Source organism: Paralichthys olivaceus, chromosome 8 (assembly GCF_024713975.1).
Source record: "Paralichthys olivaceus isolate ysfri-2021 chromosome 8, ASM2471397v2, whole genome shotgun sequence".
NCBI classification, from domain to species: domain Eukaryota; kingdom Metazoa; phylum Chordata; class Actinopteri; order Pleuronectiformes; family Paralichthyidae; genus Paralichthys; species Paralichthys olivaceus.
In genome coordinates this window covers 26,831,871-26,846,598 of record NC_091100.1, presented here as the reverse complement: position 1 = coordinate 26,846,598, position 14,728 = coordinate 26,831,871, and the positions used below count along the sequence as shown (strand labels likewise).

The window sequence follows — 14,728 nt, the reverse complement described above, 5'->3', positions numbered from 1 at the left end:
TCTCAGCTACAGCCAGTTGTTACCACATGTTATATGTTAGGATAGGCTGATGCAGTGTGTGTGTTGCTCCATGCTAACATGTCACTGAGTGGCAGACTACTGTCTCAAAATGTGTGAGTGCCAAGAACAAAGAAATCACATAATCAAAAACAGAGAGATTCAGAGCTCTTTATCAGTCCAGCTGCTCCTTCCTTTATCTTGATATTCTCCTAAATATTTCAGACTAGGAACAAACTGGAACAAAGGGAAGCATGCATGTGCTTGTGAGTGTTTAAATTAGTCATGAGAGTAATGAGTCCTGCTGCATACTTCTGAGCTGACTTGCAGATGTTTCAGGGGGTTGGATCCTATGTCTGTCGTAGGGGTAATTAAATTGGAATGTGGTTGTATTGGAATGCTGAGGAAGACACACACACACACACACACACACACATGGGCATGTCCCATCTCAGTCCTGTCTAGAATGACACAATGTAATATGATGACTGTACTGGTGTGTATTGTGGATATGAATCTGATTTATGGTAAAACAGTAAAGGGTAGCAAAGTGACTGTACATCTGGTCTCCACACGCTTAACATTCACTCACAGAGATTTCTACCTGAGCTCATATTCTGTGGAATAAACAGGTGATCAGTTCAGTCTTATACAGGTGATCAGTTCCCATCAACTGAACTCTGAGCCATTAGGATTATTTATATTAGATCATTTGTGACTTTTGCTTTTGATGTGATCAAATGAAGGTTCACCACAATATTCTCAGTCAACGCTTATTTCTAAAGTACATCCTCTATGCTTTTTCAAAGTTACAAACTAACATTCACCCCTGCTCTCGTTGTCTCCTTCTAGTCACATCATCACAGTGCTGTGAACGTCTGCAGAATGAGAGGGAGGAGTTGCGCCTCCGCTTGGGAGAGGCTTTGAAAAGTCTAGCGGAGCAGCACAAGGAGGAGCTGGTGCAGCTGGAAGACAGGTATGCATTCACCTCTGCTGGGATGCAATTTTAAAAATAAGCTAAAACTCTGCAGTGTTACCACACTGTTATTACTGAAAGTTAAAGCCTGCAGACATTACTGTTTTCAAGATGTTTCTATTTGTGTGTTTCTGTGCATGGGACAGACTGAGGAGTTTTTACCAAACAGAGTGGGACAAAGTCCACCAGACGTACCAGGAGGAAGCTGACAAGTGCCGAATGTTGATGAAGCACCAGGTGAGAACACACGCACAATATTAGTATTGCTGTCATGTTATACATACACAGAGAAGCAGAGCAAAGGTGTGATCTAATTAGCATATGAATCACAGTAAAACCCCTGGCTAGAACTTGAGACGAAACCACAAACCTGAAACAAAAAGTCACTTGTGAATGACTGGTAGATCTGTTACTATAGGTCACCCTGGGTCATTATAAGACAGACTTGAGTCCCACACAATAATAATCACAATAATAATAATTGTCATAATAATTATTATTACTAATCATTAATTAATATGAATTATTAGTAAGCCTATACCAAAAACACTGAAGTTACTGAAGACTATGCATATATTCATGTGATGATTAATAGATTAATAGAACAACAAAAAAGTGCTAGCTATAGAAGCACTGTATGTATGAATGTGTGTGTGAATGGGTGAATAGAAAACTGTAGTGTAAAGCGCTTTGAGTGGTCATCAAGACTAGAAAAGCGCTATATAAATACAACCATTTACCATTTAATGTTATATGTTATATATATTCATGTCATTGTTATCATATCGTTGACACTATATCAGTGACGTTAATATCAAATTTGGTGAAAAGAGAAAAAACATTTACGAGGTATAAGTTGAATCAAAGCTTTATTTACACACAGTGTGTACATATTGCACCAACACAACTGGCCCAGCCAGTGAAAAGATCATATAGGCCTACAGCCAGACCTGGGGTATCATGGGAGGCTTGAAATGCCTCTTTGCAGCCTCTGGGTCATAGATTCTAGGCGGCATTCTGTCTGAATTTGTCCCAGTGTGCAGACGCCTGTGTGCAAAGCTGTGTACTTCTGACTAGCCAGTAGAAGTTTGGAGCTTGCAGGGCACAGACACATCATACCCAGCATCATTTTTTTCCTGTTGAGTGGATTGCTGGTAGATGTATGGTAAAAAAAAATCCACTGTGCATTTAACCATAACTAGTAAAAAGATAACTGTAGTCATGCCACTCTGCATGGTGTTTGAGATTAAGGATAGTGTTCATAGGCAATGTAGTGGCCCTGTTGCCAATCAAAAGAAGCCACCATGGTTGCTGATTAATTCTTTAGACATGTGAAAAAATGACTAAGTGTCCACTTTCCAAAACAAAGTTGATTTATTGCTTAAAATCGTCAGGGTTTCCACAATAAAAAGAGCAGAACCATTTTTCTGTATTTCCCACAAAACAAATCAAACCATCCTTTCACAGCCATTACCACACGGTCAAAAACTGTTTCTTACCAGTTAAAAGGCTTCTTCAGGCTCCTGATTATATTAACCTCTTGCCTCATTGACAGCGGCACTACTCCCCCAAGAGGTGGGAGGTTTAACAAAACAATAACAAAATGGCGCTTACAGGCAAGATTGAAGAGGTGGGTTTCAGTCCAGTCCAGGGGAACAGACTAACCCTCAGAGGAGAGTATTACAAAAAGATGTTGAAATAAATGGCACTGTTTCTATATTTATTTTCATAGCATTGACAATGGGTCATGGTATACAATGTAATTCCTTATAGTACCCTAACTTACATAAGGGAAATCTATTCATGCTACGATTTAAGATTCTAAAGGGAGAGGCAGTAGCTCAGTCCATAGAGACTTGGATTGGGAACTAGAGGGTGGCCACCTCGGAGAGGTGCCAGTTCACCTCCTGGGCACTGCCGACGTGCCCTTGAGCAAGGCACCCCATGTTTGCATGCTGTGTGTGGGACAATAAAGAGGAATCTTAATCTTAATAATTATGCTAAGCCTAATGTATTTATACCAGAGATTTTCTTAAAATGGAGCTGGTACCTTTTAGAAAAAGGGTTAACCTCTGCACCACTGGTGAGTACTATCCTGATTTGCATTTGTAAAGCTCACAGCATTGTCATTTAGCCTCTCCAAGGAATGGGGGGTCAACTGCCAACCTTCTCAGACTTGTAAAACTGCCAGAAATTGGAACCCCAAGTCAATTCTGTGCTGCCTGCAGATTCCTGTGAACAATCGTTGAACCTGAACTTCCACAGCAATTTACAGTGCCATTTACAGACGAAAATCCCAATTTTCATGAAGTGACACACATCCATACAGTGCATCTATGTGCAGCACTCTCTCTATGAGTAGGGGCAATTTAGGGTTCAGTATCTTGTCCAAGGTCACTTCGGCATGTAGACTAGGGAAGACTGAGATTGAACCGCCGACCTTCTGTTTAAACTGTGGGATTTGAACATACTGCAGCATGACTGTGAGGCTCAAGTAATGTCATAGGTACATTTGGGCAGCACAACATGATCAGAGATGGGATTTTCCACACTTTTCATTCATGGGGGGTTTAACCTTGTACAAGTACAAGGGAGTACAAGGGTTTAACCTTGTTTACTTTGATACATTTACCTGTATTTTGCTATATCTGTGTGTGTTGTAGTAGCATCTCCTTTGTTTCTGCTGTCTTCAGGTGGATGAGCTGAGGAGCCAGCAGGAAATAGAAAGGAAGAACCTGGAGATGAGTCAAAGCCAGAGGATGAAGTCTGTCAAACAGCAGTATGACACCTCAATACAAGGTGAGTGTAATGGCGGGGCAACATTACAAGATGTCTGGTTAATTATGGATATTATAACTAGATAACGATGTTTAAGTGTTAAACATATGAGCAAATTAAGTTCTTCTGGTATTTTAAGAAATGCATCTATTGATTGTTTTGATTGATTCCGATGTTTCCCAGCGGGGTTGTTTGGCTGTCCTACCTTGCTGTTCACCTGTGAATATAAGTATTTTTTTTTTTTTTTTTTATTTGCATACATTTAAAATCAAAGTAATAATAATTAAAAATATGTTAGCAGAGATTAGGAAGCCACAGAATTATATAATGGACACCCCTTCCCTTGTGTAACAGCGATAGAAATAAATAATGGGAGTTTGTTTTGTTGTTGAATGATTTATATTCATGCAAGGTGTTTATAAGTATTTATGATTAATCTTTTTAGAGGTGTGTAAATATAAAGATTTTTTATTAAATATATTAAGAAATATTAAGATTTGACTTTTTAAAAAATGGTTTAATGTATTTTTTTACACAATTAGCGTGACTGTTCAGTGTTGTAAACGGTATGATGGTATGATGACAGCCACCCTATTATAAGGCAAGTGTTGGAAAATTGTATGGTGCATGGTGCGACCTAATAGTATAATATTTTCATGATGAAACGTCTCCCAGACCTAGTGCTGCTCAAACGACAAAATGACAAATGACAGCTTAGCTTTTTAACTTTGTCATGAGTGTTGTGACTATTATGCCTTTAGGCTCCATTAAATGGTGTGGTTTTGGGTGTTCAATAAATTTAGCTATCAAAAAAATATGTCTTCAAAGGAAGGGAAAAGACAAATTTGGAACTCTGATTAATAATTAAATTAATAACTATAACAAAATTTACCAAGTCAGTAGTTAGCAAAGTTGAAGGATATGGAGTTCTTGACAGTGTAGAGGTTGGCAAAATTCATACTTATGCAACATTTTTGTAGACAACATTTGCGTTAAAGCTCAGTTGCTTCGTTTTTGCTCCACTTCAAACTTGAACTAAATCCTGTAAAAGTTCTTTAGTTTTAATCTTTAAGTGCCAGAAAGGGCAATTTTATTTTATTGGCCACATTAACTCAAGAATGCTGGCTATAAAAATGTCACCTAAAAAAGCCAACTGAAAATTTTGAGTTGGAGAAAGGTGTCTTGCTAGCTACAAGTGCTCATGGTGGAGATGGAGCGGAGGCAATGGAGCGGAGGCAATGAAAGTTGGCGGCGACGTTAGCTCAGAGGATATTCTCAAGGCCAAATTCAAAAATGTACTGCTTGTGGTGAACAGTGTAAAGGAGGAAATCAAATAATGCTGTGGTGTGAACTTTTGTAAATGGATTAAGATACTATATACAAATCCTACTGCAAAGATCCTTATTAATAATATGGTATTTAAACCTTTTGACATCCCCAGAGGCTCTTGGCAGGGCTTCCCTCTCTCTACCCTCCTGTTTGTCCTTGCTGTGGAACCTCTAGCTATAGCACACACCAAATTTCAGGTATAAAAATAGATCAACTGGACTATCGAATAGCTTTATATGTGGCTGATGTAATATTGTTTCTTTCAAAGTTGCATAGCTCTATACCAGCACTTCTAGATTTGATTAGAGAGTTTGGAGTGTTTTCGGATTACAAAATAAATAATGCAAAATCCCAGATTATGATACTAAAGGAGGAGGAAAGACGTAATCCTACACCTCTGATCTCCTCTTTTAATACAACTGAATGTTTTACATATCTTGGCATTCATATTGTGCCAGAAATTGACAAAAGTATGAACCCAATGTAGACTAAATAAAATCATTATATAGATGGTCATTCTTACCTATATCTTTAATTGGACGGATTACGATCCTAAAAATGAATATTCTCCCAAAACTTGGGTGTCACTGTTGTTCTTACCACATGACAGGGGGTCTCGATGTGCTGAATATCCAGTGGTACTACTGGGCAGCTCAGCCAACTCAGCAACGTACTATTTCAGCTCAGACTCCATCCCTGCATGTATAGAGATTAAGATGGCTTTAGTAATTTCCAAATTACCCCTGAATCTGTAAATCTATTCAGTTGATATCAAGAAACAAAGAAAACAAACAATGAACCCCTTTGTTTTAAATAAAATTAATGTTTGGTATGTGGTGCAGAATTTGCTATTTGCCACACATTTTTCCAGTTTAGCTCCTGGAAAGGCAGATCCGGGTAGCCAACTTTGGGCCAGCAAAGGTTTAAGGAAAATTCTAGAGTAGTATAAAGACTGGAATTTGATGTCATATTTTCCTAGAATACATTTTTTTAAATACTTACAAATAAGGAGCTTCATAATTGGGGAGATGAGAGTGTGAGGTGTTGGTGCCAGGTTAGAGAAAGTAGTTAGATGATTCTACGAACAGCATAACAGAACTTACCTTAGCTTTCAAATAACTTTTTACCAAAGTATCACAACACAAATCAAAATAACACACAAAATAAAATATAACAGTCCTTTGCTTAGCCTAGTGTAATTATTAAACCCAGTTCTGTTATCAGTTCATGAAAAGGGAGAAAGGTCCTTTCTGATGTGCTGTTTGAAGTCCAGTGAAATGGTCTTGTTGGTTTGTGGCTCCTGTTGTTGTGCATCTGCTGGTCAGACCTTGTGTCCTGGCCAATTGCTGCTGCTGAAGTTCTTATACAGGCTCTTGCGTCGCTGCCTTTTGGAAGGTTTTCATCTGCTCCAGGCAGGCTTGTTTGGAGGTCAAAGGAGCTTGGGTAGAGAGAGGTCTCCCAGGGAGCTATACCTCTCCTCCCAGAGAGGTCGGTAGGAAAATAAATAAGAGAGGAGGAACTGGACTTTTATTGTCCTCATGACCTCATGGGTCATGGGGCACACAGTGACCAATAGTGGTTGAAAGATGTGTCCAGGGGCAGGTTTAACACCTATGTGTGAAAATGAAATACCCTGGGATACTGAGGTCTGGAAGCTCTCCTTTGTCTTCAGAACAAAGAAGTGTGGTCAGACTTTTAGCGACACATGTAGGCCCAACTATGGTTCACAAATAGTAGGTCCCAACATGACACACAACTGTACATACTAAACTGACTGTAGTGATAAATGTACCGCTTGTGCATTAATTGTTTTCATAGATTAAATTAATATTTTCAGGATTAGTTGTTAATTGATGTCACTTTGTTTGCTTAATTGATGCTGATGTGTGTGTTTCAGAGCTGAAGATGATCCAGCAGACAGACTTGGAGAACCTGAAGAAAACCCTGACACAGACTGAAACTTCTCTCTCTGTATATGTTTAATTCCTATGTTAATATATCCCCCCAAAAAGTTGTCACATTGGATTATTTTAGGTTACATTACTGGAAATAGAAATATGCTGTACTTGATAAGTGTGTGTAAAATGTGGACCTAATGTTGAAACAATGTGCATGCACACACTGAATGTATGTAGCTGATGTGATTCACAGTGTAGGCTGTTTAGAGGTTGAGTGCTTTGCACACAGCTACAGCAGCAATCAGACCACAGATGTTTCCAGACGGGTCAGAAAAACATGCAAAAAATGAGAATTAATTATAGAAATATTTGAATGTTGTAAGAAGATGTGCACTGCCATGCAAGACCTCCTGCAATTTAAACTGTAATGGGAGCAAACCATTCACACAGAAACAAATCTGTGACAAAAACAAAACAGATTCGGGCCGGAAAATGGCTTATGGAAGATGATTGATATATTAACCTTAACTCAACGTTCACTGGTGAATGATGCATGTCTGTGTCCTTCTCTTACAAGGAGAAAATATCTGAGCTGTCGGCAGAGAAGGAGTCTCTGAATGAGAAGCTTCAGGCAGAGGAGGAGAGGAGGAGGCAAATACTCACAGACAAGAATCTGGTAAGACCACCATATGGCTGGAGGGGAAGTTAGTGAAGGGACTGTGAGCCCTATGGAGTCACACAAATAGGATTCTATCCAGTTACAGTTCTATGGAGCTAAATCTATGCCATAACTTCACAAACAAACAAAACATTATTTACAAATTCCCCACCATTCACTTGCAAACACAGTGTGGTTTGCAATTACAAAGCACCATTAAGAAACTAATGCATTTTGCCTGCAAAGACAAAACACGTGACAAACAAATACACTTCTTGTTTCTAATAAATAATGCATCAGAAACAAATGGCCCTGTGGGCAGCTGTGGCTGAGGAGTAGAGCAGTTATCGTCCAACCAGAAGGTCGGCAGTCGGTTCCCAGTCTTCCCCATCTGCCTTCCCGAAGTGTTCGTGAGCAAGATACTGAACTCCAAATTACCCCTCAGAAAAAAAGTGCTGCTAATAGATGCACTTTATGTGTTTGAATGGGTGAATGGCAAACCACTGTAAAGCGCTTTGAGTGGTTATCAAGATTAAAAAAGCGCTATAAACACATATATAAATACAAACCATTTACCATTTCACATTTCATACAAGTGCCAAAACATAATCTCACATTTACAAAATAATTTGTCCTACATGTACAAAAATTAATCTTACATGAACAAACATTTATTTGCTGCAAGTATAAAAGAATATATCCCATGACAAAAATATTGTTTTACAAGTACGAAAAAGATATTCTACAAGCAAGACATAGTGGTCATACTGAGGATTTTCTCAAAAATGTCCTTCATCCATGCCACAACTGCAGGTGGTGCTGTGAGCCAATTTGCAGGCAGCAGGTCAAGTCAAGAATCAAGAGAATGAAAACTCTAAATGAGTGGTTTGCAGGAGCAAGGATTGCGGTCAGACCAGCTATCTCTATATTTGGAGTGCGCCCTTACTCAGACATTTACAGTTCATTCTGTTATTATTATAACAATCAAAGCAAAATCAGCATATCCAAATTTACTCTGTCAGAGTTGATTTGAACTCTTCTGAAGTGTCTTTATGGGTCCAGTGTTGATTAACTCTTTTTGGAGAGTTAGTAATGTAACACTAATTAAGTGTAATCATTGACTCATTTTGGAGTTAAAATTTTACATTTCTTTACTCTAACCAGAGTTAGTTTTCCTCAACACTTGTGTAGTGTTAACTCCCTCATGGAATAATTTTTTAACTATACAAGTGTTAAACCCATATTAACTCTCATAGGTGTAAAGATAGTTCTTCTTGGAAAAATAGTTTGCTGAAATCAAGAGGCCATGTTCAGTTAAAACACATTCAAATCCCAGTAAGCATTTACTGATCTCCTTCATGGCTGTCTCTGGAAGGCCCTTTTCTCTGATCTCAGGAAAACACTTCAGATCCATGCAGGAGACATCTGTGCACAGCACTGCATTTGCTGCATACAGCTGTGAATACTTTCAACAGTGTCCAGGATCATTGTGGATGTCGATTTTGTTATCCATGTCTGCATTAGCAATGGGCTCATCTTCTGCCAACTCACTTGGCTGTCTCTTGTTTTGTGTCATTCTCTTCTCTGGGAGAGCAGTTTGAGCCTCAGCATCAATGTCCTGCCGCTCCTCCAGGATGCTATTGGCCAACTCAACAGTCATCCAAAGTGATGACCAGATCAGTGTAAAGTGCACGGTCAGGCTTTGCAAAGCTTCTAAATACATTCCTCAAGGTCTCGTCTTTGGCCCACCAATGGGTTTCCCCATTTTACTGTATTTTGCTGCTTCTGCAGCCAAGGCTTTTCTTTTTCTCATCCTCTCTCTCTCTGCTCCACCTTTCCTCTCCTGCTGCTGACTGCTGTCCATTTTGACTACTGTCACTTTCAGAATGCGCAGGGCTTTCCACTACATGTTGCAGTGGAGGTTCATGAGGCACTGCTGCGCTCTGAGCACTGTGATTGGGCCTGAGTTCGGCGTTCATCACAGCGCGCTTAGCTCTGTAGTTGCACAGTGGAAGTCGGCAGGCCAGAATGAGTGTCAGGCCACCGGTGCTCCCGATGGCCAGTCCACGCCTGGCTGCAACCATTTATTTTTGGGACATACATTCAACAGACATTAAAACTCAGGTGAAAGATAATTTTCGCTGTTTATTCTGCACTTAAACAGAATTTTTATCTGTCTATGCCACAAACGTATTTGCGTATTTTCTGTTGATTCACTTTCTGATGCTCTCAGTTACATGTGGCATCAAAAAGAAAGTAGAAACCTCAGAGAGAGCCACATGTGAGGGATCCCTCTCCCAGGACGGACAGCAGTGCAATAGATGCCACAAATAACTGAGAGCATCAGAAAAATACGAGTGTTTAAAGCAATGATTAGAGTAAACAGTTTGTAGCATGATGGAAGGTAAATGAATTAAGGAGTTAGTAATGGTAGATTATATGAATAGACATATTGTATATCAAGCAGTCTTGTTGTAATCATAGTCCTTGATCAGCAGTCACCACGATTAGGATACACCTTCATAATCCACCGTCATGATCCACTGCCACCATCAGGGTCCACCATCCACCACCTTAATTCTGGGAGTGCAGTGCTCTAGTGCTATATTATTATTATTATACACATGCTGCAGCATTTTGGAAAAGCTGCAGGGTCTTTAAGGACTTACTGCTGGAGCCTGATAATAAGGAATTACAATAATCAAGTCTGGATGTGACAAAGGACTAGTTTTTCTGCATCTTTTTGAGATAGGACATGTCTGATTTTTGAGATATTACGTAAGTGAAAGAAGGCGGTCCTAGAAATTTGTTTTAAGTTATAATCAAAGGACAAATCAGGATCAAAGATGATTCCCAAATTCCTGACTGTTTCATTGGAAGCAAGGGCAATGTCAGCTAGCGCAGCTATATCATTAGATAATGTATCTCTAAGGTGTTTAGAGCCAAGTATTAAAACCTCTGTTTTATCTGAGTTTAATAAGAGAAAATTGCGAGTCATCCAGGTTTTTATGTCCTTGAAACATGTTTGAAGTTTAGTTAATTGATTTCACTATGCTCAACACCAGCTCTCTCTGCTGGTTAGGATGAGTCCCACAATTATTTAGGCATCAAGTCACATCCTCTGGCCCACCAGTGTTCATTTGTTCACAAGACATTTCAACTACTTCTTTGTAGAGCATCACAGATTCACATAACCTGCTCTAACTGTGTGTGTGTTTGCTGTTTTGTACGTGAAGGACTCCCACACAGTGTACCTGGAGCAAGAACTTGAGAGTCTGAAGGTGGTACTGGAGATCAAGAACAACCAGCTGCACCAGAAGGAGAAGAAGCTCATGGAGATGGACAAACTGGTAAGGATCAATCTTTCTTATATAATAAGAAGCCCACAATAATGTCAAAAAGATTATCTTTTATCTTGTTCTGTATACGGTACCATGTGCATACATTTGTACTCTTCACCTGTTTATTTTACGACCTAGTTTTAAAGTTCTTGTATCCAAATACCGGACTGCTATGATGATCTAATTTCCCTTTGGGGATGAATAAAGTAATCTATCTATCTATCTATCTATCTATCTATCTATCTATCTATCTATCTATCTATCTATCTATCTATCTATCTATCTATCTATCTATCTATAGGTGTATATTAAATGGCATAGAATGTTTTTGTTAAATTTATTAGAATATTATTTTCATTTTTGAATGTCCGCATCATCCTATCTTGCATGTGCACACAATGCAGGCTGCATCCAAGCCTTTCATTTAGGGAAGGTTTTTTTTTCTTGATGTTTAAAAGCAAACAGTGCTCAACATCAGCATGTTTTTTGGCATTTGCCAAGTTTTTAGTTACTTTATTCATTACAATCAATGATGTTAGTACCTCTTAATATCCTGTTAAAACACAATACATTTGAATGAAGTTATTCACTACTTGAGTAGTTTTTTATGAGATACTTTTTTACTCTTACTCAAGTACTTATGAGTACTTTTACTTCTACTTGAGGCATTATAATTATAAAGTAACAATACTTTTACTTGAATACTGTTTCTGTTTACATATGAAACACATAGGAACACCCGTCACATCAGATTACATGTGTGTTGCAGATGGAGACTAATGTGAAACTGGAGGAGTGTCTGAAGAGGGTTCAGCAAGAGAACGAGGACTACAAGGCTAGAAATGACAAACATGCGGCTCTCTCCAAGTATGTGCTCCTGCTGTGTGTGTGTGTGTGTGTGTGTGTGTTTTGCCACTCCAGTTAGTTGTTCACTGACTCCATCTGTCTTTATCAAACCTCTCAGGCTTTACACTCTGTGACCACCTGGAGTCAGTGTATTTTCTTGTGAGACACATTTTAGTAGTAAATACCTCTCTGTAATGTTTGGGGAGTTTCAGCCCACTGACTTTGAAATAAGGAGGGGGTATCATCACTTTGAGACCCCACTGTTAAAGGATTTAACACTAACAATAGTAAGGCTGTGGCTGAAGGAGTAGAGTGGTCATCCTCTAACCAGACGGTCAGCGGTTCGATCCCAGTCTTCCCCCATCTGCATGCCGAAGTGTGCTTTGGCAAGATACTGAACTCCAAATTGAGCATAGATGCACTGGATGTACTGTACAGAGAGGAGGTCAGAGCCTTGACATCCAGGACAACAACCTTCATCTCAACATCAGCAAAACGAAGGAGCTGATCGTGGACAAAGGAAGAGACAGGGAGAAGAACAGAGAGAGTCCGCAGCTTCAGGTTCACATCAGTGATGATATGACCTGGACCCGCCACACAGACGGCCAGACAACGGCTCTTCTTGAGGATCCCTGAATCCTCAACATGTATTCCAGGATTCTCTGCAACTTCTACAAGTGCACCACAGAGAGTATCCTGACTGGCTGCACCACCGTCTGGTATGGCAGCTTCACCGCCCTGAACTGGAAGGCTCTACAGCAAAGTTACAGCACATCACTAGGACGGAGCTGCCATCCATGGAGGACCTCTACAGGATGAAGGTGTAGGAAGAAGGCCAACAGGATCATTAAAGACCTTATCACCCCAGCCATAAAGTTACTCATTACTTGAGTAGTTTTTTTATGAGATACTTTTTTACTCTTACTCAAGTACTTATGAGTACTTTTACTTCTACTTGAGTCATTATAATTATAAAGTAACAATACTTTTACTTGAGTACTGTTTCTGTTTACATTAAAGACCCTTATCACCCCAGCCACAAAATGTTCTGCCTTCTGGCCAACGTATGTCATTCCTCTAAACTTTGCACCTTGCTATATTTGCACATCCCAATCAGTATTACTTACATTCATTCAGTCTATTCAGTAGTAATATACTTTATTTTAGTTTATAATTTATATTTTAGGAGAATATTTTATTATATATGTTTTAATTTTTTTATATTCTATTTTTTTAAATCCATTTTTTTGCTTGTGTGATTTTTCAAATATTTTTGAGCATGGCTAGAAAGGAGCCTGTGGCCCAAGCACTTCATTGCCAGTGACTGCTGTATGTAATTGTTGCACATGATAAATAAAGTCTTGAATCTTGAATCTTGGTCATCAAAACTAGAGAATCACTATAATACAAATAATCACATTGGTCTGTATGAAAGCTTCTATACTATCTAGTGCTTGCTCATTGTGTCATTGAATTAAATATACTGTTTAGCAATTAGGGTGTCATCTGACCAGTGAAAACGTGGATATGTGATGTGAGTTTATTTTGTTGGCTGACCTCTTCGATTGTGCAGAACTGACCAGTATGTTATCCTCAGTTATCCTCTCAGCTGTTTCTATCACTGTCTCCCTGCAGCGTCACAGCTCTCTGTCTCCCCCTCCAGGCAGCTGTCCAATGAACAGGCCATACTCCAGCAGACGTTGCAAAAAGAGTCCAAGGTCAACAAGCGTCTGTCCATGGAAAAAGAGGAGCTGCTGTGGAAGTTGCACAATGGCGACCTGCTGGCAAGTCCCCGCCACCTCTTACCCACCTCTTCCTTCAACTCACCAAGGAACTCTGCCTCCTTCCCCACAACTGCTCCATTATCGCCTAGATAACCCCAAAGCAGACAGCGACCCCCCTTCTCTTTTCTGGCCCCCTGACTCCCCTTATCACCTTTTTAAGCCTTGGAAGGACGGAAGAGAAACACAGCAGTGTTGTTGGATATTAATTACTTAATAAATTTGTACATATTAAATAAATTGCATACAATGACACTTATTTTGTAAGCAAGAAGACTGCAGTGGCACTGATGCACTTGAGTCTGAGCATGGGACTGGCCTTGCTCTCTATCAGTCTCAACCAAATGCCTGGTTCACCAACAAATCTTCCTGAAAAAAAGATATCAGGCACACCTCAGGGTCTGTAAATAGCACCTCACTCTCGTTGACTGTCCTTACCTTTTTGTTGTCTTTCATTATGTTGTACAGCTCATCCTGTTCTTTTATACTCCTCTTGTTTGAGAGGTGGATGAGAAAAACAATCTGTTTTGGACCTCTAGACGCAGTTGATGAACTTGTCTTGGTACCTGTCCTTCTGTGAGCAAACCTGAGGAACTGACCTTGAATTGCTGACATGAACCTTTGAATGAATGTTTCTCCATGTTAGCTTTTCACAACCTCTAACTTAAGCTACAGTGTGGAATGTATTCACCCTTGGATGTTAAGTGTGAGCAGGCCAGTTCAGACACACATACGGTCTCAGAGCCAAATATGCAGTTTATTTAATAAGAAAGGGATCAATCCCCCTCCCCATTTACTCTTTCCGTTAAACCTCTCTCTGACAAACAGATAAAGCAGACCACACACGTAAAACAACCATGTGCCCAAGTCAAAGCCTAACTAGTGACTGATCAGTTCATGTCTCTCTCACCTTAAAAAAACACCAGCGATCATTTCAACAGAGAAAACTCCCAGACATTCCTTAACTGACTGACACTGGCTTCTGTTTAACTAACATTAAAAAATGCCCCTTTGTCTGTTTGTTGTTTGTTTGTCCTGAAAAACCTCAGATGTTACCAAAATGCCTCAGTGGAACATGCTATATTGTACTTTGTATACAGAATAAATACAATATGAGAAATTAT

General features: G+C 39.5%; 1 protein-coding gene across 5 annotated transcripts in view; it reads left to right on the top strand.

The window, feature by feature from the left end:
• The window catches only part of LOC109627302 (microtubule-associated tumor suppressor 1 homolog), a 61,203-nt gene extending 47,359 nt beyond the window's left edge, over positions 1–13,844 (top strand). For 3 of the 5 annotated variants that reach the window (XM_069530845.1, XM_069530844.1, XM_069530846.1), the window contains exons 11-18: positions 850–973; positions 1,120–1,210; positions 3,667–3,772; positions 6,978–7,051; positions 7,556–7,654; positions 10,873–10,986; positions 11,747–11,844; positions 13,487–13,844. In XM_069530845.1, the coding sequence (XP_069386946.1) occupies positions 850–973; positions 1,120–1,210; positions 3,667–3,772; positions 6,978–7,051; positions 7,556–7,654; positions 10,873–10,986; positions 11,747–11,844; positions 13,487–13,700 (920 nt within the window). In that variant the 3' untranslated portion in view covers positions 13,701–13,844. Of the gene's footprint in view, positions 1–849; positions 974–1,119; positions 1,211–3,666; positions 3,773–3,934; positions 7,052–7,555; positions 7,655–9,521; positions 9,761–10,872; positions 10,987–11,746; positions 11,845–13,486 lie in introns of those variants that run through there. The other 2 variants (XR_011243934.1, XR_011243932.1) reach the window with 2 other exon arrangements.
• The last annotated feature ends 884 nt before the right edge of the window (positions 13,845–14,728 follow it).